Genomic DNA, 22,447 nt, shown 5'->3' with positions numbered 1-22,447 from the left:
ACAAACTGTTCGGTAATTGAGAAGCAAAGTTTTGCAGTCTGCTTTTTCTCCCCCTTAACCGTATTGCATACCTTTCGGCATCCCCACCCACCCCCACCCACTGTAAGTACAGGCCTCACTGTTATGGCTGTGGTAACAGCGGTGTATCTTTGGCAAAGAGGGTCTTCCTAGCTGAGCCTAGTAGTAGCTGCCTGTAACCTCTGCGGCCCAAAACCACACATGATCTCCATTAGGCTCATCTGAAACGTGTTGACTAAATTGCAGGGACAGGAGAGGGGATGGACCCCAGAGGGCTAGCTGGCACAGTCTGCCGTCTGTGATGTTCCCAGTCTACGAAGCGGGTAGCTAGGAATGAGGATTTTTATAGAGAACATAGTGTTCCAAAGCTCTCTCCTTTACTTTTCTCTTTCGGCTCTGAAGCACAGCACCACACACTTAACCCTGCAGCACCAAGGCTCCTGTCCCTCTCCACCTTTTTGCCTAGCTCAAGAAGTCCACTACTCCACAGTCAAGCGTGTAACCCAGATATGACAGGAGGTTTGCCTGATTTGCCTATGGGAGAAACTGATTTTGGTTGTCAACACGAGGGCAAGTTACAGGCGGCCATGTAAGTGTAAATGTGCAAAGATGTGTGTATGTGTGTGTGTGTGTCTGTGTATGTGAATGTGTATGTGTGTGTCCAAGTGTGGTGGCTGGCAATGGGGAGATGCAAATCCAGGCGCTCACCTGTGAAATGTTTACTCAAGCTTGATGCAAACTGTGACGGCCAGCGCCCAGGGAATGGTGTCTCAGGCAAATAAGTGGAGGGAAGGAAAAAGTGGCTAGAAACCCCTGCAGGCTGGTCCAGCTCCATGTAAAGACACACTGCGCTGTGCCGTGAGATTATTTACTATAATCCTCTCCCTACTCCCATCCCTAAAGTGACTCGACTGCGATGTATTATGGATTGTATGTCTGTTTGATTTACTGAATGGATTGGGTAGTTCGAATGGATGGCATGGCATATACGCTATAACAAAGCAGCATAATGCCGGGGCAGAGCTGCTGCTGTTGTGCAGGCCAAAGAACAGGAGATCCAAATGAACACAAACGATCTCCAGGTGTTTATTTAAGTGCCAAGGCTTTGGATGCAAATGATAATCAACTATGTACTGCGACACCATGGTCACCAGCCCTTTATCATGCTCGGGAGGATTTTGCATGTCCCCAACTTGTGACATGCAATACAAACAAAGGTAAAGGATGTGTTGGATTTACAAAAACCTGAGATTTTCCTAATGCATCAACAAACAAGTATACATGATTAATATGTTAAGTAAATCTGTGTCTGTGGGAGGTAATATACTTCCTTCCCTGAAAAACTATAGACTATTGACTGTACAGTGTTATTGTTTTTGTAGTGTGTTTTCTTCCATCTCAGGCTTTAAGATCTCCAACATACCCTTTTACTAACCACCACTTTCATTGACAATCCCACCACCAGAAACGTTTTTCTCTGGTGAGGGAAGGCTGAGAGTAACATGTAAATAATTAATTCCTGATCTCACAATGAAAACAAGTCACCTTTCTGTTTCCAGCTTCTGAGATTGTATCATACCTAATGAATAAAAGGAGATAGAGCGAGATCAGTCAAGCAAATCTAAGGTTTCTTTTGTCTAGATGTCTGTCCTCACCACAGAGTGAGTCTATGACTCAGCTTGTCTGGTGTGGTGATTCCTGGGTAGGGGCAGAATTGAAGACTAAGGGTGCTGTTTGATACCAGAGATACAAATGACAGCCGGAGTGTCAGGGGAGGAGGAAGAAGAGGAGGAAGAAGACGAAGGTTGGCAGAGTGGTGACGTGCTAGGAATGTTCTGGGATGTAACAGGGCCCTACAGGCAAAACGAAGCGCACTCCAAAACTGTCACGACGAGTGACACACCCTGAGCCATGCCTGCCATTCTAGCTGATCCACTTCTGTATTGTTTGTTTGAAAGGGTGTTAGAGTGTCTACTAATTAAAATTAATTAGTTTGGAAATCTTCAGTTTGTTCTGAGATGTTCTTATAGATGTACCATTTGGAAGGTGTGAACTGTCTCCGTCAGTCCAAAGTGCACCAATTATCTCCTCTGTATTTATCCGGGCCAGTTTGCTCATACTTAGCAATTTAGGCCATTGCGTATCGTTACCTCAACTCTCCTGCTACTGGTTAATTGAGCCTCATAATATGATTATAATAATAATAATGATAATATGTCTTGGCAACTAACAACCACCCTCGGAAAACTATTTTCTCATTAACTCACACAAATGCACAGGTATGCAAATACTCAAATTCACATCAGATCTGGGGTAAAGCTTTAAAGCCCCCCCCCTTCCCCCCCATTGACCCTCTTGTCAAAGATGCGCCCCCAAAAAACAACGTGCCCTGCCTGACCACTGCTCACAAATTTCTGGCTAGCGTCTCTGCTTCTCAGTCCGAATGAAATGATTGGTAGTGTTTATTAAAGCCCATTGAGGGCCACAAACACTGGCCTTTTTTTGTTTATTTCCCCAGACAAGTTTATTTATACGGATGTGAAGGGGATTTCCACAAATTAAAAATTCAAGGTGTTCCTTAAACAACTAACCAAGTCTCCCTTGTTTGGTAAAGTTCCACAAAAATAAATTGCACAGAGACGTTAGAAGAAGATTGCATGTCTAACCTGGCCATGGTCTCAGGTCCTCCTCCACCTTGCATGTCTTCAGAGCGGGGGTGTCCATTTGCTCCTGCCACAGGGCTGTTTTAACACACAATATGAACAGCAGGTGAACATGACATCAGTGGAGGTGTCCTGCTACTTTAAATATGGCAGTTCCGGTAAGAGAAATGTATGGGCTGTGTATGTGTGGGTGTGAAGACATGTCTGCCTGTGCCATAGAAATCTAAAGCACGTTCCAAAAAACACCCTCCACAACAGACTTGTCAAAAATGTCTTGACATCTGGAGGTTTGGAGTCTGTGTCTTCCTGTCACAGGTTGGTCTCTGCTGACTGAGCAGTGAAGACTGGGAAGAGGAGGGGTGGATTTCTCACCAGTGTGAGACCAGGGTCGGAAAACATGCCTGATGGGTGCATGGGAGATATTTTTGGGTCTTTCAGTCGAGACACCACAGAGGCAGCGGATACCTGTGAAGCACAGGACACTTGCCCGCCTGTCCAGTTGAGCTGTCAGGAAGCGAAGGAGGGTCACGGACCTGCTGGCCCAACGCGTGGGACCCAGCTTCACACTCAACGGCCACACCGCAAGAGGCCTGACGCAAACAGGGCGCTGTTTGCTCTAGGTCTGAGACGGTGCAGTTTTGACAAGACAAGCTGCTCGGAGATCCGTGAACATGGGTTGTACTGAAGTCTAGTCACCGTACCTTTGAACAAGTGTTTTAAGAATTTTCCTCAAATGCGTATTCATGTTTCCATCATAAAGACAGACACCTACGTAGTTTTTCACCACAGTTTTTTCTCATGGTGCTCTACTTTCAATGGCAGCAGCAGACGACCATGTGTTATCACTATGACTCTGCCCACCGCTGTTGAGACACCGCAATATAGTAAACTCCTAACCTCCTGTCGAGGCAATTAGGACCGCGATGGATGCCAGAGGCAGGGAGGGGGCTGGTGCTGGGCTGCATAGCCCAACTGGGGCTCGGCATATGTAAGATCTTTGCTTCCCCTGGAGCTCCTTTGCTTCCTTTGCAAATGCCCAAATCAGCACTCAGTCAACGAGAGGTCCTGCACTATGCCTCACAATGGCAAATTCTTACGCATAAATGGCCTTATTCAGAAAGGCTTGCAAGCAGCTGGTACGATTCGCTCAAGAAAATAAACATTTCCTTCAAATATTTTGATTGGCCGGCAGACAACGTCAATACCAGAGGCACAGATTACCTCTGTTAATAAGAGGACCAGCCCCCTGGGTGGAGCCGAGGAGTGGGGAAGGAAGGGGCTGAAATGGGAAGAAGTGGCAACTGCGTCACTAATAAGTAGCTTTGGGGTGCTGCCACTGTCAGTTTTGGGAGGACACAAATAAACACACGCGCTGCTTTTTAAAGTGCATGTTTAGATCAAAGGGACGGCTGAGAAGATGTTTGAGCCAAAATGGCGCCCATCCTCGTGACTCCGGATCCAGCAACGCCTCTGAGACATGTAATGCGCCTGCCATAATGAAGCGTGTCATTGAGACACAGTGAATGCCAGTCCTTGTGCTGGCTTCCTGCTTCGCTCAGGCCTTAAGGCGTCGCAACGGGGAGAGAATGTGAGAGAGCAAGCAAGAGAGAAAGAAAGACGCCAGCGAGGGAGAGGAGAGAGAAAGAGAGCGTGTTAGAGAGGGGAGGAACACGGCCTTGGCTCAGCTATGTGGGACATTTGATATGTCTTTTGAGCCCTCACTTATAACATGAGCGAAAACAAACACATGGGCTGAAAAATCCTATGTTCTCTTTGAGAGCTCGTCGTCCTCCTGCCCTTCCCCTCTCCCCAGACTCAATAGAGACTGTTCATGGCACACATGTAGTTTCTGTAATTGCTGAAATGTAAAACTCAGCCCCGACTCTGATGTGAAATTATAACTTACACAAACAGTTGAGTCTGTTAAAAAACAACTTGCTCTCACTTCTCTTTTTTTCCTCCTTTTTTTCTACTAAGCAGGCAGCTTCAAAGATTCTGTATTTTTTTCGTTGGAGAACAGAAACATTTTCAGTTTGAATTATTCATCTCAGGGTCACAAAAAGCGAGTAACCACAAGTGAAGCTTTCAGGCACCATAACAAATAAACTCCGTGGCGGTCATTGACATATTATGTAAATAATGGAGTGTAGAAGTAAAACAGAGTGTCTAAAGGACTGGTCCAGATTCCTGCTCCTTTTGGTTGTGTTGGCCTCAGAGGAACAGTTTCCTGCTCGGGTTTGGCAGAATTCAGCAAGAAACCCAACTAGTGTGACAGCTACACTCAATGGTCCATACCACAGCTACCTGACGGCGCTAATTTCCTGTCTCGCTCCCGCTTCTAATTGGCTGATCATGTCATTCTGGATGTGTAAATTTGTGCGAGCGCCAGTAGCGGAGTGCTGCCTCGAACCTGGGGGGCCGGCCGGCTTGTTTATGTGGAGTCAACAGTGTGGTCAGTGTGGACGAGGCGGGCGGGGGCACGGTTGCATCGTGGCTGCTCCTCCCTCAAACAGGACTTTTACTCGAGTCCAGTCCAAAGGCCACAGGCTGAACGTGCTGAGCAAGACGGCCACAGCTGCAGCACATGTTTGCCAGTTGTGCAGGACGACGCCAGAGGAACCAGCATTTGTCAAAGTGTCATTACTTTTTTTTCTCCTTTTTAAATAAACGTTGAGTTTATTTAAAACTGAAAAGTGTAATTTATTATTTCTGCAAGATTTCACTGTCATTTTGAATAACATCACCACATGGGTCACACATTCAGAAAGACAGGCACACACATTTCCAACTACACACTCACTCTTTTGGGCCGTCATCAAAGCGCTGGGCACTTGACTTGATGGCGGAACGTTATGCTAGTATCTGATATTCATCTTCAGAGAGGACCTCGCAGGTGTTGGAACAAATAACATGTTAAATGATACCACCTCAAAAGTGCCAGGACTTTTCTTTTCCCACTCTCTCTCCCTCGATCCCTCTCTGGCTGTCTCTCTCACTATTAAAACACATTTAAGTTGAAAGAGCCGCTTTCGTCTCGGCGCTCTGTTAGAGGCTGTGCCAGGGGCTTGTTGAGCTTTGTCTGCATTTAAAATTCAACAAGGTAAAATTGGAATCTGTTGGAAAAAAGATTCTCTGTCGGATGTTTGCAGTTTTTTGAAGACTGGAGAGAAATGTGTATAAATGATCAATTTAACGCCGCAGCCAGATGTTGGGGGACAAACTGCATTGTGTATCTGAGAAAAGGGGATGAAAGGAAGAAGCTGCCACCCACAGACACACAAAGTATACACAGGTACCTCACTTGAGGTTTCGAAAAAACCAGAATAACAATTTAGTACTTGATTGTCTGAGTGTCAGATTTGCTCGACGGCAGAAGTTGAGCCACGCATTTTTAACCACACACACACCAACACACGGTGCCTCCGCCCTCTCTGAGAATCATTCCACATGTCTAGCAGGCTTACCTGTGGCCAACGATGAACAAAAACAAGCAGCCAGTGCAGCGTCTGCCAGCGTGCAGGGATCCTGTCACTGCATGCACTGTAATGAGCTCTTAATTACCCTGTCTGTCTGGGGCACTAACAGGGAAGCTTGCAACACTATCACGGAACAGTGTACACTGTGTGTGTGTGTGTGTGTGTTTTGTATTTTCAATGTGCCTATGTTGCAATCATCGCTCTGTGTGTGTTTGTGTGTGTGTGAAGAATCCAGGGTAACGTTGAGCAGATGTCTGAAGACGTGTCCTGTTGACAACAAAACTGAGACAGTATTTCATGGCTCAGACAACAAAATTAAGCAAGGAGGCTTTGGGAGGAGATGACACTGTATTTTCTTATTTAGTCGTCTTCAAGGGAAGCAAACGCAAAGGTCCCAGCCCTGGATAATGGAAAACATATTTTGTAACAGCCAGACGGGAATCCACTTAATTATAACGTGTTATAACGATCTATCACCCGGCAATACTCAAACAAACCCAGGCCCCGGGATTTAAAGTATCTGCAAAATACAACAGCGTCTGGCAGGGCTTCCAAAAAGGCACAGGCGTGTGTGTTGTTGATATGTAAACATCTCGCTGCGTCTCTGAATGGGATTTATTACGAGTGTGTTATTGTTTGAGCTTTGATTGTAATACTGCAGCGCTGTTGTGTGTGCCCGGTTCCCTACACATACAGGAGCGCTGTGTGTGATCCGCGGGATGACATACATCCCCAGCCGTGCCGCTCATCCGACAGATCGACGAGGTGGGAGGGAGAAGGGCCCTCCGCTCTGTTATTTAATTATTTTACCACTCTTGCCCTGCGGTATGCCGTCACGATGGTAATACCACACATTAAGGTGTGCGGTTTTTTGCAGCCCTTCCCCTCCTGTCTCGCTCGCGCACACACACACTTCTTGTAGACGGCCTCAAGTCACTGGCGGCTGTAACGTGAAGCCCAAGGTCTTTACACTCTCTGACAGTTCCGACTGATGTTAATGTGTTGTGTCTGCTCGCTGTGTATGTCCTGTACATGTGCGCGTTGCAACATCGCGGCCCCTTTGAAGCCTGACGGGGCAATGACGCTCTAATTCCTGCTCTAATCCAGTGCGAGGCAGACGAGAGCGGAGCAAAGGGCTGCTCTTCGTCTGCCTGTCTGGACCCAAGTCTGTACACCCCCCCCCCCCCCCCCCGCCGTATGCAAGTCAGAAACCTAAAGCTCCCAGTAAAAGCTTAGCTGCAGGGGGCTTTTTATTGGCAGACATCGTAGAGAGCTCACGCCAAACTCTATATCATCAGAAAATTATCATCACAGTGGCTGTATTGTATTTTCAGCGCAACCGGTCGGCCGTGTTTCTAAAATGGCCGACATGTTTTCTGCTCGGTGCGGACTGTGCGAGGGGCAACAAAGTCAACACCAACAGTATAAGTAAGGACAAGGGGGAGTCAGGGGGTAAAAGACCCTGTGTTCTCCACAGTCAGCTGTTAGATAGGACCACACTGGTGACTCAGTGCTGGCTGAGCTGTGCACAAGGCCAAACACTGGTGGACGCCTGCGATACACACTGATAGAGATCCACCCACACATGGCGCAGTGCTCCCAAATAAGCCCTCCTGTACACAGCAACATGCTGATACAAAGGTAATGAGATTCATTAGCTATGAGAACTAGAGAGTAGGCATTTCAGGGAAGTGTATTCGCTCTATCTCCTGTGTGTGTGTTTAGTCTGCATGCTCCCTGACATGGCATCCTGTTGCAGAGGCAGTGACATACGATGAAGAGCGAACACTCATCTTCCCTCCTGCCATCACCCACGCAGCTGTCCACAGCACACACACACACACACACACACACACACACACACACACATGCCCGAAAACAACCCCCTCCCCTCAGTCGCACCACCTCAGTCTCAGCCTTGCCCCCCCCCCACACACACACACACACACGCGCCCCCGCACATTCGGCCAGTCTGAGAGTGACGTGATTGCCAAGGTAACGGGCGGCTGTTACATTCCTGAGGCTGTAGTGTGCGGCGTGTGGAGGCCAGCCTGAGCGCCCTGGGCCAAGCTCGGTTGGCAGCACCCGCCACGCCACCTTGCCACAGACTCAACCCTGCGCACTGTGGGGCCCGGGACCCACCAACGCAGGGCATCCGGGGACAGAGCTTGACATGAACTTCCCCTCGGATTGGCCAGCATGTATAACAGCTCCCAGATTAGTGGAACAAAACTCAAAAGCCCCGGTAGTGAGAGGGGGCACTTGGCTTAGTTCAATTCTGTGTGAAAGGCCTCTCTTGTGTTGATGTGCAGCAGATATGCTGTGCGGAAACCCACTGGCCAAATAAAACTAAATCTGTGTATTTTATTTAAGCAGGTATTTATTTCTAAGTAATGGCGATTAATAGAGTGATAGAGCTGTGGTGACTAAAGGGATGTTGGTTGGATGTGGTTGTCTGTGGTCCTCACCTTGTGTGGTGCTGAGGTGGGTTTGGTGCATGGGGCGGGGATTGTTGTTCACCGGGCCTATTCGCATAGTCCGCTGGTAGCGCTCGATCTCTGACAACCTGTCGGAGAACTGCATCTTCTGGGGGTCTTCCATCTTCACTCTGTGCCCTGGAAAAAGCAACAGAAACGGGGCCGAGTGAGGAGAGAAAATTAAGGACTTGCCAATCTACCACCTACGTGAGAGCGGCACAAAATGGCACTTTGTATTTCCAAAAACAATAAGAGTCCTTTTCGGAAAACTCCTTCCCGCTCCCTTCTTAATGGAGCCGGGGCAGTTTGTCCCGACTGAAACAACGTCTCTTTGTCTGTCTGAAGTGCAATTGATGTGAAATTGACTCAAACTGTGATGACCATCAATATCCATTGTAATTCACCTAGCTCACACAGGATGGAATTATATAAGGGGGAAAGGCCGAGACGCTGTCATCATGTTTTTAGCTTCCAAATACAAAAATATTATTAGGATGTTAACAGACCTTGAAATACATTGGCTAGACACTAAGTGTTACCCAAGCTGCACCTGCTGCAGTGTCATCCGCAGATAACAACGGCATAAGTGGTTGAAAATAATTGCAGGAGGAATGTTGTTTTCCCTGAAGTCTAACAAATAATGGAACTATGAATTGTTACCACAGGCATTTCTGTGACCTGATGAATTTAGGTGATGTTTGCCTTTTCATAGACACACACACACACACACACACACACACACACAGGTCTGACTGACACAGCACTTAGTCAGAAGGAAACACCCAGACAAGGCTACCAAACCATATAGTCATCAGTCTTAAACATAATAGACAGAAAGAGAGAGACTGAAAGAGCTTTTGTAGATATGAGAGTGTGTGAGAGTGTATGTGCGTGCGTGTGTGTGTGTGTGTGTGTGTGTGCAGGAGGTGAGAATTAACTGCGAGCAAGAGAAGCCCATCTACTGCACCTCTTTTATCCCGACCCGGAAAATAAACCAACACACTTAGCGCCCTTATCACTCTGATGTCCCCTCTGATCATGCCTTTCATCTAAACACTTGCATGTACACTTAAATGTACAATTACACATGTTCCACACGCACACATATGTGCGCGTGTTCCACATGTCAACACACCTTTAAATGTCAAGACGTGAGTCCGGATGAGGGCTTTGCCTCTAATGGGAGGAAGAGATTTTAATGTAACTATCAATGCACCAAAACTGTGTGTGAACCAGCATGTATACATTCTGTGGTTTTCTCCCTGGCATCTCTACAGAGTGGCCTAATGTGAAGTAATGGCTGGATTTGAATATTTTATCACTATATAAAGGGGGCAAGGCAGACGGACCAATATGGATTTTGCCCGTCCTTTCTCTCCACTGACCCATGGGCAATATATCTTCCCTCAGAGGCTGACCCATGGGTAAAGTTTCCTCTCGTTTACCGCTCTGTCCATTTGTTCGTGCCCACCACCACCTCCCCTCCATCCTCTCTTTACGAACTATATAGAAATATCTAGCTTTGACGGCCCCCTGACACACACAGCCTCACACACACGCACGCACACACACACACACATCCATCCATAGGCACACGTTGATGCACAGACACGATGTCTGAACACAGACAGGCGCTGAGATCCAACTCCCTGACGTCCAAAGTCAAAGTGCCGCATAGAATATTTAGTTTTATTCACCCACTGATCGTCAGTGTCGTGGCACGTAACTTGTGTGAGAAAGTGAGAGACTCGGTCATGACTAATCTGTCTGAGCAGACGCAGCAGCTCGGTTGCTCTCCAGCTGTTTGTTTTCCCCCAGCGCTAGGACGTGGGATGCCAAGGGAAAGGATGGTGTGGTCGTCTGTGTGTGATTCAACTCTCCGGCCCAACAGTTTGCTCAGTACCGTTTCTCCGGAACTTATACAGGCTGGGGCGGACACACACACACACCCCTTACACACTCTGTAATATCTTTTTTATTCATGCTCACATGCATGTGGCCAATCCGCCCTCTTTATAAACCATGATGGAAGGAATGAAGGCCAGGGTTTTCTCTTGCTCTTAACTCTCTCTTTCACACACACACACACACACACACACACAGCGCCAGGTCCAGGCTCCATCACCCACATAGACACTGTGGCTACTGTCTGTTCCAGGCCAGGGCTGGGGCGGCCAGGGGAAGCAGCCCTCCAAATATAGCCCCTATATGTGTCCTTGTGTAGTTATTAGGAGATTTACACCACCTCAAACGGCTGAGGTCAGGGAAATGATACATCCCATCGCTCTCTGGTTGGAAAAAAAAAAAGACAGACAGTCGGGGGGAAAAAACGATAATTGGTCAGTTTTTCTGTGGCCAATGGTCGTCGAAATGAATTGGCTGGCTCTCCAGTGATGAAAGTGATCATTCAGCTGCACGCACACACACACACACAAACACACACAGACACACACACTTGAGCCTAGCTGTAGATCCAGTGGCCCAGTTCCAGCTGGCAAAGTCCCACTCCTTTTGGCGACACACTGTTCATAGCGTCCAGCAGGGGGTTTAGTGGGCTGTGAGAGGGTGATTTCTTTTTTTTAAGGGGAGCGGAGGCCTCATTAGAACAAAGACTGGAGCTCCTTATCCCTGGACCCACAGTTGCTGCTTTCCCCTCTGCCTTTGTCCCTTGGACACTAATAAGCAAATCAGGAGAGCAGCACTTACTCTGATTTCCTCTATCTTGTTTGGTTTTGTCTTTACCTACAATTGATAAGTGATATAGTGGATGGATGAAGTTTATTATTCTTTATTTATTCCCACGGAAAAGTTGTTTTCCAGCAGTGGTCAGGTGGGGAACGTACATGAGTTATGGGGGCGTGGCTTTGACAAGAGGGCCAATGGAAGTGGTTGGGATGTATCCGTTGCAATGGAGTCTGTTCCTGCTATCTTTCCCAGGATTACCAATCCTAGTTTTAAGCTGAAATCCTTAACATAGAACGATACCTTACTGAATGTGTTGTTTTAAATAAAGGCCTCATCCCTACTTTAAACTTTATTTCTTTATCCACAGTAAAAAAAAAAAAGGATTTAACATCTACCCTAAACCCTTTGTCTCTGCCAGTGAACCAGAACCTGCATCATCCAGTTAAACCTCGTCTTAATACGCTCTCCTTGGCCAGTTGACCCTGACTGTAGCCGCAACGCGTCTGCTCAGACCGCCAACATTTGACTTCTATCCACTCGACGAGGGCCAGGGGCCAGAGGAGTGCGAGAGCTCCACACCAGCCCCATTTCAGAGGGGGTTTCTGTGGTCGGATGAATATTTAATGTCAGGGTGCACTTAGGAGAGAGAATGCCCTTTGTTTTTTTCTCTCTATGATATCATAACCACAAGATAGAGCTGGGAGATGGGGCCCAATGCACACATGAGGCCTAAACAGCAGCGCTCAATACGCACCCAGAGTCGAAATGGATGCTAAAGGTTGTAGATTTACTAGCTTCCTCTCAAAGTAGCGACCGCATCATCTGAAAGCATTATGGAAGTCTATGAAGAACAAATAAAATGCTTGATATAAAATGTCTGGTATTAACGACGTATGAAAGGCGATGGGTTGTGTAGTTCGCTGCCCCGCTTTGTTTTCTGAGTGAGTGTGTGTGTGTGTGTGTGTGTCAGCGCGTCAGTCATTTTATTTCCCGATTGTGTTTAATCTCTGCTGCGGAAAAAACATTGGTGCTGTGCCTTCAAGCAAATATGCTCAAGTGATTTGAGGAGTGCAAAAGTATAAAAGTTTTTTGTTTTCACGTGATTGCAGCCGAGACGAGAGCACATGGACGGCAAACTGCGCCGAGCCTCGCCCAGCCTTCCATCCACAAAGCCCGTATCAGCTCAACACAGAGACGCTGTTTGTTCAGTAAGGTGACGGCCAGGCCCTAAACACCGACGCCGCGGCTAAGTGATCACCCAATATGACCCGTTTCCTTCCTTCATCCCACACGTTTTACTCCACTTCACTTCCCTTCCTCTGTGTCTGCGTGTGTCTGTCTCCATTGAAAGAAAGAAACATATGTTCCCGTCCAAAGGGAGACACATTAGACACAAGCTCTTTTTAGTGAAGGGCCGGGTGCTTTTTTCAGGGGCAGAGTGAAACCCTATCTGGATGGCAAAGGGCAATACGTGCTTTGGCTGCAGCTCAAGTCTGCTCTGAATATATTTGAAGTGTAAATATTTGTATTTGACGTATAAATGGACTTGATAGGCCCCTGATAACACACTAGAGTTGATTTGGAGTGAGCAGTACCACAGAACGACGCTGAAAACTATGTCTTGACTGTTAAGTCTATGCAAGTATGATATAGGATTACATCGAAAAAATGTCCGGGCATCGTATGAAGCATTTCTGATTCTAACACGAGGTCTACAAAATGGCAGCTGATTGTGATATTTTTCTTTCAGAGTTTTTCCTGTGCTGTCTGCCACAGTTTGAAATGCATTTAACTTTCTGTTTAGGTCAGCGAAGCTCATGCTGTATCTGTAGCGTGTTGATGTGAAGTTCAGATTGTCGTCCCCGCAGAGCGATGTGGGGCGACGGTTGAACATGTGTTGCAGCGAGGCCTACTTGCCTGCTGCTTCCGTTCACCCTCAACAGACACTGGGGACGTTGCAACATCTGTTGAGCAAAGTCGTGTACACCTGTCTTCCCCTTCCTCCTCTCCGGCGGACCTGCTACCCCCCTATATGTGCTTGTTACCACCCTGCGTCTTTTCAACACACTCTTTGTTACTTCCTTTTTTTAATTCTATAAGTAGCATCACAAAAAGCAGCAGTGTATTTGGCACCATGGCACCAATCACACAGTTGGATATTTAGAGTGGGGCGAATCAGAGTTCTTGTTTTGAGGCTGACCCTGTAGGATGTGGGTTTTACCCTTGGCTGATGATTGTGGCTGTCTCGTCTGCGCCAAACTGAGTCGATGCTAGCCACACACAGACATCGCACTACTTTAAGTTAATTTACATATCACTCTCGTAACACTTTCAGTATGAGCGTGTTCAGTTTTTACGACCATATCATTACCACAGATTGGAAGCACAGTTTGTTTTTCTTGGATGCAAAGTAGGTGTGAGTCAAAGTGTTTGTCACTTCTATAGCATCACTCGCATATACATTGCCAATTTTTTTTTTTTTTTTTTAAACGGAAACATTATTTGAACTCAGGCGGTTCAGGAGGAGCTGAGCAAACGCTTTTTGGCACGATCGTGGCTGCAGTTCACCCTCTGAGGCAACAGCTGCGGGATCATCTGGTCCCTGAGGCTGATGCATCGGCCGCTCTCTGGGGACATCAGCAGTGTGAAAATCCCCCTCTCGCAGGCCCGAAAACAAGCTGCTCACAGCGGAAGTTGCTACATGAGGCTGTTTGAGCAAAGAGCGCAGCCTTCCTTTTCTGATAAGGGGATAAAGCTCTTTGCATTTCTCTGTGTTAGTGTGTGTGTGTTTGTGTGTGTGTGTGTGCTTGTGTGTGTGCAACAGAAGCAGTGGCAGACAAGGGCAGCCCTCAAGCCAGGCAGGTTGAGGCAGGCAAGCAGAGTGTGTTTGTGTGTGTGTGGGGGGGGGGGCAAAATGAGGCCCAATGCACCCGGATTGTCTAACAATACTACAAGGCCCGTAGCACGTTGAGAGCAATCATCTCTCTTTTGTCCGATCATTGTAGACTTTGTGTGTGTGTGTGTGTGTGTGTGTGTGTGTGTGTGTGTGTGTGTGTGTGTGTGTGTGTGTGTGTGTGTGTGTGTGTGTGTGTGTGTGTGTGTGTGTGTGTGTGTGTGTGTGTGTGTGTGTGTGTGTGTGTGTGTGTGTGTGAGTGAGTGAGTGAGTGAGTGAGTGAGTGAGTGAGTGAGTGAGTGAGTGAGTGAGTGAGTGAGTGAGTGAGTGAGTGAGTGAGTGAGTGAGTGAGTGAGTGAGTGAGTGAGTGAGTGAGTGAGTGAGTGAGTGAGTGAGTGAGTGAGTGAGTGAGTGAGTAGCTCGGGAGTTTAGGCATGTTGGGGGTGATATGAGCAGGGTTGTTTTCAGGCCTTTTTTTGGCAGCTTGCCCGCAGACGTCGTAGATTTCCCAGTGCTGCTGCCACTGCTGCCGCTGGTTTAGCCTCGCCGAGCACAGAAGGCCTATTTGGCTGCGGTGGCCGATCATATTAAAGCAATAAGCTGCTTTGAGTGTGTTATTTTAGCTCTAATGGTGAATGGGGTTGTGTGTGTGTGTGTGTGTGTGTGTGTGTATGTCGGTGCGTGTGCGTGCAGCAGTCAGGTTGTTCTAAGCATCGAGATGCTGGGGGAAAAAGGTGGGGGCTCTCACAACACTGTGGGAAAGGAAGGCGAGCTGCTGCTGTCACATACATCAATGCAGCGCCAGCAGATGTGTCAAACGGCTTCACGTTCACACCTCCACGCATACTAGCTTACACACAATAATGTGCAACAAGTGAACAATTACTCCTAAACACACACACACACACACACGTACACACACAGTTCCACAGAATGACAAATTATTATTCAGGTGGGTCAAAGTAAATGTTTTTGAATTTTGCACTGCGAGGGCATGCACATATTTTTACTTTCAGCCCTCTCTGTTATCATGCTGTTATGGGACTGCTGCCGTGGTGTTGAGGTTATAAAGATTAACCTCCTCTTTTCTGCGAGGTTTTCCAGCCTGTTTTGAGGAGCCAAGGCTTCCCTCCGTGTTTACCCAGAGGATTACAACCTTCCCCGCTCCTGGAAGCGAAAGAAAGGTCCTGCTACACCTATTATTTGCTCACTGTTCCTAACCATTAAGGACTGAAGAAATAAATATCCAAACCGCAGGGTGGTGGTACATAGCGTATTTTTCCAGTAACCAGCAGGTGCCTTCTTCCCACAAATCGCCCCCCCCCCCCCCGCCCCGCCCCCCAGGCCCCGCTGCCCCAAAGCAGAAAACGGTTTATTGTCATAATGCAGTGGGGGATAAAATATTCCTCCACTCATGGGCCATTTATTTTTTCTAAATGCAGATCGGAACTTTTATTGAATTACGTCTGAAAGGTCGTAATGGCTCCCTCCTGTATGGGTCCGTGTAAATAAGGAAGAGTGAGCACACACAGAGTGAAAATGTTACTTCCGTTCAAAGGTAGGTAAACAGGAAGGACGCTTGGCCGCTGACTTAAGGGGCGGGTAGGTATAAGCAGATGGAGAGACATAGCAGGATAAATCCCAGTGTAGGGACGCTGGCTGAGCTTCTTTGCCGAGTCGGAGAAAAAAGAGTTCTACTTGCATCATCAGAGTGAATTAAGCGCTGTCTGAGGCCTCTGTAAATAATTTGGCGATTCCTGCTGATGTTCTTTCTGGCGTCAGCAAATAAGGGGGGGGGGGGGGGGGGGGGGTTTGTCTGAGTGGATAAAGAGAGGCCATTTCACCCCAAGGCAATTGTGAGTCTGTCTCTGACAGTCATCAACTGGCCCGAGGAGTTGGCATTGCACTGTCAGACAATGTTTTTCTTTTTCCCTATTTTTAGCTTCATCTTGTGCATTGATGTTGCAGCAAGATGACGAGCAGGAAACAGAGAGGGTGAGGGGAGGAGTAAGAAAAAAGGAGACAAACAGGGGAATTTTCTTATATATCTCAGTTTAATCTAGGTATTTTGTCACGCTAGCTTTTACATGAAAGCTTCAGTACAAAGTCTGTGTGTGTATTAGTGGGTGCGTGTGCTTGCAGCAGTCAGGTTGTTCTAAGCGTTGAGATGCTGCAGGAAAAGGTGGGGTATCTCACAACGCTGAGGGAAAGGAAGGAGAGCTGCCGTGTGTCTGGGTGTGTGGCCCTCAAAGGGAGTTGGCCTCAAAGCTTCTAGGTGTGGTTAAGGTGGCAACAGTGGTCAAAGAGCTCCGATCTCATCTTCATTTACCCTCCCACGACAAAAAAAACGACGCTTTCATGTCTGTGCAATCACACTTTCATGACTCTGACAGCAACGGTCCTGCAATCACTCATATCTGAGATAAAAAGATGTCAAACTAAAATGATCACTCGTGGAGACATCCTCCATGACTGCTGTAGGATACTGTCCTCATCTGTCACCAATCACAAGCCTCTGAATGTGTTTTGTCCTGATACAGGTTCCGCTCGGAAATCAGACCAAACCCATTCAATATGCACTGCTGCATTCCAGTGGATTTATCAGTTGACCAATATTTGCTCTTCTTCTAATCACCGAAGCCAAGTATGACGCGTCTGGATTGACCCCGGGGCGGAGGCGGGCCGCAGTCGGCGGCCTCAAGTCACTGCAGACGCCAGAGGGCCATTTCTCTGAAGAATATATAAATATCCCTTTTATCTGCTCCCATCCGTCTGGGAGTGGTAATGAAAATACAAAATATCCTCTCTAACAAATCAGAAATGAGGTGGTCATGAGTTGGATTGTTGAGGCTAGCCACTATTTGTATGTGTGTGTGTGGTGGGGGGGGAGTACGTGCGTAGGCTACTATGTCTCCAGGTTATACATCTAGGAGTCATGGTGAGCCATTAGCAGTTCAAGAAAGCACCCAGTGTCAGACATGCCACTGGTTTTCCCCTCCCCTGGCACTGATACACCTGTAGGCCTTTCTTTCAAAGACGCCCATCTCCATTTTCAAACATCAAAGTTGCCTTTGAGAGAGCAATTCGCATCCCGGCTGAGCCTTTCATGTGATTTGTGGAGCGCGGGCGGGGCCGTGGGGTCGAACTTAAAGAGATGGACGCACCTGGCAGGTGCATGGGCCGAGCAGCCGCACACGCAAATATACACACAACAACGTGCATGCGATCTTTTTTTTGTGTTGTTTACTTTGCAGAGAGACTGCAATTTCACTGGAAAAATAACACAGCAAATGGCATTGTTTGTCTGTTTGCATACTTTGTACAGTCTGTGTGCCAAATGCAAATAAAATCAACCCGCCAACTCCAACAAGCACCCCCCACTGCCGCGACTACCCCCCCCCCCCCCCCCCCCCCCAGCCTCAACACCCCCACCACATCCACCTCCACGCCTGCCATTCTCCTCCTCGAGCTGTGTGAACACACCCAGCCGAACAAACAGAGGCAACAAAACACGAAGGCACTTGTGCGCTTTCCAGTGGCTGCGTGAGCCTGTGGGTGGTAGAGTCTGCGGGCTCCATCTGAATCTATGCAGCTATTAGGTGAACGCTGTGTAATCATGTTTATAGTGGCGAATTCTCACTCATCACTAACTCACTCACTCATTAACTTGAACAGTAACTTCCGCAGCACATGTAGCCTTAAACTTTGTTGAGTTAATAATTCAATTTAAGGATAACAGCTTGGAGTGTGTCGGCAGATATTCACAAAATTATACCTTAAAATACCAAACTTTGGAAGTTATTAAAACATAAATTACTTTCTTAATCTACTAATCTATTTATAATTGATCTTTTTGTACAAATCTTTTTTACACAAACCTGACTTTCAGGGAAAATGATTCAATGATTAACTTTTTCTTTATACATTTGTTATTAATATATACAAAATTCTGGCTAAAAAAAGTGACATATTTCCTAAAAGTACTTCACAAGCACAAAATATTTTCCACTATATTAACCTGATGTGGCAGCAGAAATACAAATGACCCCTCCCTCGTGGGTAAATAGACAGTGGCTGATGTCATGTATAAGTGAGGCAGTGAGAATGACACCATAAATAAAGATGTGGGATTAATTGAGAATAACCCTGCAGGGTGCCTGGAGTATGAGCGGCGCTGCGAGGCATCTGATACCAGCAACACACAGCGAGGGTCTCAACACTTAAGTCACCTGCTTTTTTTTTATTGGCATTTCTAACTCCTAATGCTCTCTCTTGTTTATTTGCGGATTACCAAAGCTTTGGCTTATGTAGAAGTGGAGTAAGAGTTGTTGTTGCAACGACATTTGTGACAGTTGTGTTTCCAGTTTTGGCTTTGACAGAAGTTTGATAATAAAGAATGAAAAGACAGAACGGGGGGTGGGGATGTGGGGTGACGAATGCCGGATGTGCGATGAGGAAATCAGCAGCGCGGGGGACAAAAATAAATTCTGTTCAGGAACTGAACGCTGTCTTGTGTGTTTATATACATTTACTTGCGTGTGAGTGTGGACGTCTAAATACACGTTATTGTGCGTATGCTTGCTCCTCTGTGTCTAGTTTATGGCTCAAGTGTTGTCACAAAGCACCCTGTTCTTTGCTACATTGCCGAAGGCGGGCTGCCACTGCAGTCCTGTCCATCAGGTTCTCCCGACTGGATCAGTAAACATTAATAACCCCCGTCCCCACCACACCCCCTCGGTGCCAGCTCCTCGGCTGCCAGCCATGCAAATGCAGGCCCTGCACAAAACAGCCGGTAAAGCCCCCGGGCAGGCCGGGGCCCTGCAGCCTTGTGAAGACAGGTGAAGACAGCAGCCAGAGCTGGCTTCAACCTTGAAGAAAGCTAACGCATCGGCGTGCGGGCGGCAGTGTGGTGGCATTGTCAGTGAAACATGGAATAGGATCAAAGCAGGATGGGAATAAATATGTCTCTGAGAATGAGGTTCCTAATGAATAAATGCTGTTAGTTTTATGCGTTGGCAGCCGTGCCTCCCTGCTCCGACTCCAAACGTCGTACAGTCGATATAATGGGGTGCCTTGTGGTAAGAGAAGAATCTGAATCTTTTTTCTGGTCCTAATAATGTCTGAATGGTAGTGTGTGTTCCTGTGCTTTGACTGATATTATTATTATTCTTTCTTATTCTTCAGAATGTGCCTCTTGTTAAAATGTGAGAGGTCCTTTATCTCGTCACACAAGTGATTTCTATTTTGAGGCTACGAGTCCTTCGATACACTAAATCTGACCGGAAACTCATCTCGGCCTCAGATCTGACAGCTCCTTCAAACCAACAAAATAAATTATACATACACCGTATTTCACAATGCTTATTCAATTCACTGTGATCAGCTGGATCTGTTTTCACTGCAGACTAACAGGATTTATTATTCATATTTCAGATAAGCTTTGACTGTTAAAGACATTTTAACATTTTCTCATATCAAACAATCTTTGTTTCCTGGAGGTTCTAGCAACTGCATATCCAACACTTTATCATATTCAGACTTATTCTTTCAAATCGGCCTTTGCAAAAGATTATACTCTGTCATTCTACGAAGTCCCCCTCAGGAACCGTGCTATAGAGTTTAATGGAGCCCTAAATTCCTCCTGCCCTATATTAAACAGTGTCACTTTATAGCACCCAGCGCCAGTGTAAAAGTAGCGCGGCCACTCTGACGCCTCAGCTGAAGCCGTAACATGTTCACAGACAGACAGGAGACCATCTTAATGTATACAGTTATTTTAGGCAGAGAAATTCACAGATGCACATGAGACACATTTACGCACAGGCACACATGTTCCTTTTTTTTCTTTAAACAAAGGACAGTCAAATTGAAACCATCCACACACACACAAACACACAAACACACACACACACGCACACACATACGGTGTTTATTATTATCTTGTCCCTCACTCCTTTGCTGTACTCTTTTCTACCCCTGCAAATAGATTGGCTATGAGGGTGGCAGGGTTGTGCCCCTTCCTCTGTGCCCCTTGGCTCCCTCTCTGTCAGCCATGTATCCCTCCTCATGTGGCACTCGTTCCCACTCTCTCTTCCCCTGCTGTGGACTGTTTTGACTGGGCTAAATCCTCCATGACCCCCCCCACCCCCCGACCACCAGCTATCCACTCATTCGGAGACCTCGAAAAACCCTGCCGGCCATAAACACCATCCCTCCATAGGTAGATCACGAAATCCTGTCCATCTCACCTACGCTCATGAAAAACTCATGCACGTCCGCAGCCTTGCAGCAACTGACTCCTCCTGGTAACGCAACACTGCACCCTCGCCATCCCTCACACCAGCGGAGGCCACAGCAGCATCAAACCATATGAGAATGTAGCTGCGGCTGGATCGTGGCGCTAACAGCTCTCACGTGCGGGGCCTCCCTGCCAGGGCCAACAGGGGCCAGACTCTGCCCTGTGTTAAATCAACAAGCCACTTATGTGGTCGCCAGGTACGACCCCTCTGACCAGCACTGGGGGAAAGTAGGGGGTTGGGGAGGGGGGGGGGGGTTCCACTGAGCTGAGCCACCTGCGGCATGGAGACTCACTCAGCTCCTCTTAGTGGTCTTGGGTTATGCCTGAATTATGCTTTACAGTTTCCTCTGACTATGATCCATCCCAGTCCCCATGCTGCACACACATACACAAACACACACACATGCACACACACACCTTGACAAACATATACAAACCTACACAACTGTACTAGTGAGGCCAATGCACTGTGCTGTGTTTCATCCCTGGAGGTTTACCATAACCACAACGTGCCTAACCCCAGAGTTAACCTAGTCTTAATTCTAATCTTAACCCCAAAACCAAGTCTTAACCTCACAATTAATCTAGCACACACACACACCCTCACTGTCACGACTGTCATAAGACATAACATTGACCTACATTGATTTCCTGGAGACCTATTTGAACCTTAACCAAAGTTACAACTTGCCTAACCCTGACCTTGACCTTTACTTTAACTTAACCTACATTTAACCTTAACCTTAACCTTAACTTTAAAACATGTCTTCACCTTAAAATAATTAATTATTTAATTCATGGGGACTCACTTATTTTCCCCATCAGGAAGACAAGTCTTGACAACAGATTTAAGTCCTCACAATAAAGTAATACTTGGAACACACAAACAGACACACAAACACAAATAAAGACTACACCCCCAATCTTCCTCTGCACACTTCACAAGATAGGGAATTTTAGCAATAGCAAGAGTCGTGTGTGTGTTTGTGTGTGTGTGTGACTGTGTGTGTGCGTGCGTGTGTGTGTGTGTGTGTGTGTGTTCGTGCGTGCGTGCGTAATAGCGCGCACTGATCTAGTACTCACTGCGCGGTTCCCGGGGTCCATCCACGGTGACCTTGATGGCGCGGTGGTACGTGGCCACTTGCGGGGGTCCGGTGAACACGGTGATGGTCAGAGTGAAGCTCTTCCCTGCGGCAGATTTATGGAATTACAGTTTGAATTAGTGATGTGAAAAACAGTTTCCCCTCTTGTTCATATAACAATACTTCGCTTGTTCCGCCTCAGATCATCACCGGCTTTTTATTTTCTTTCGTCCCGCTCCGGCCTTTAGAATTCAAGAGCTTTTTATTATTATTTTTATTTTAAAGGGGGCCGGGGTGTGGACCACCTCGTTCGATGGCCTGACTGTGGTATATGATTTAGATTATTGGGGGAATGTGTTCCAGATTGTTCCAGAGAAGGCTTACAGCGATCGTTTATTGTTCAACAAGACAGGATCTTGCTCCCATCTGCATCAAAGTCCGCGCACAGAGGAGGAAGAGGAGGAGGAGGAGGGGGAGGAGGAGGAGGGCGGCGGCATTGTGCAAAGGTTCCGATGCTCGTGCTCCAGCTCAGAGAAAGGCACGTCTCGTTAAAAAGAGACTGCGTGGGAAGCAAAGAAAAAAGAAAAGAAAGAAAGGAAAAGAAGAATCCTCGGGTGGGATGATTGACTTCAGAAATGAAAGGTATGGTCCCGTTTTTAATTTGAAGAGAAGACACATTTTCCAGTCATCAAGTCACGGCCATTTTTAACATTAAAGAGAGATCAAATAGATCAGAGAAGGACCTGAGGGGAATGTAACACATCTAATAGACGAAGATGACTGTTGAATTATTCTTTTTTTTTATTTAAGGCTTTTGTTATTTAGTCTTAAAAATTGAGAGGTTTGATTTCCTCA

The 22,447-nt window shown here is 47.0% G+C and overlaps 1 protein-coding gene across 4 annotated transcripts in view; it reads right to left on the bottom strand.

Annotated features, from left to right (window-relative positions):
* runx3 (RUNX family transcription factor 3) overlaps positions 1-22,447 on the bottom strand; it is a 48,905-nt gene that overhangs the window by 5,750 nt on the left and 20,708 nt on the right. For 2 of the 4 annotated variants that reach the window (XM_062397380.1, XM_062397381.1), the window contains 3 exons: positions 21,594-21,698; positions 8,626-8,772; positions 2,685-2,759 (listed from right to left, as the gene is read on the bottom strand). In XM_062397380.1, the coding sequence (XP_062253364.1) occupies positions 2,685-2,759; positions 8,626-8,772; positions 21,594-21,698 (327 nt within the window). The remainder of the gene's footprint in view (positions 1-2,684; positions 2,760-8,625; positions 8,773-21,593; positions 21,699-22,447) is intronic. The other 2 variants (XM_062397382.1, XM_062397383.1) reach the window with 2 other exon arrangements.

Source organism: Platichthys flesus, chromosome 10 (assembly GCF_949316205.1).
Source record: "Platichthys flesus chromosome 10, fPlaFle2.1, whole genome shotgun sequence".
Lineage (NCBI taxonomy): Eukaryota > Metazoa > Chordata > Actinopteri > Pleuronectiformes > Pleuronectidae > Platichthys > Platichthys flesus.
Note: the sequence above shows the minus strand (reverse complement) of the source record. Positions and strands in the feature narration are given on the sequence as shown.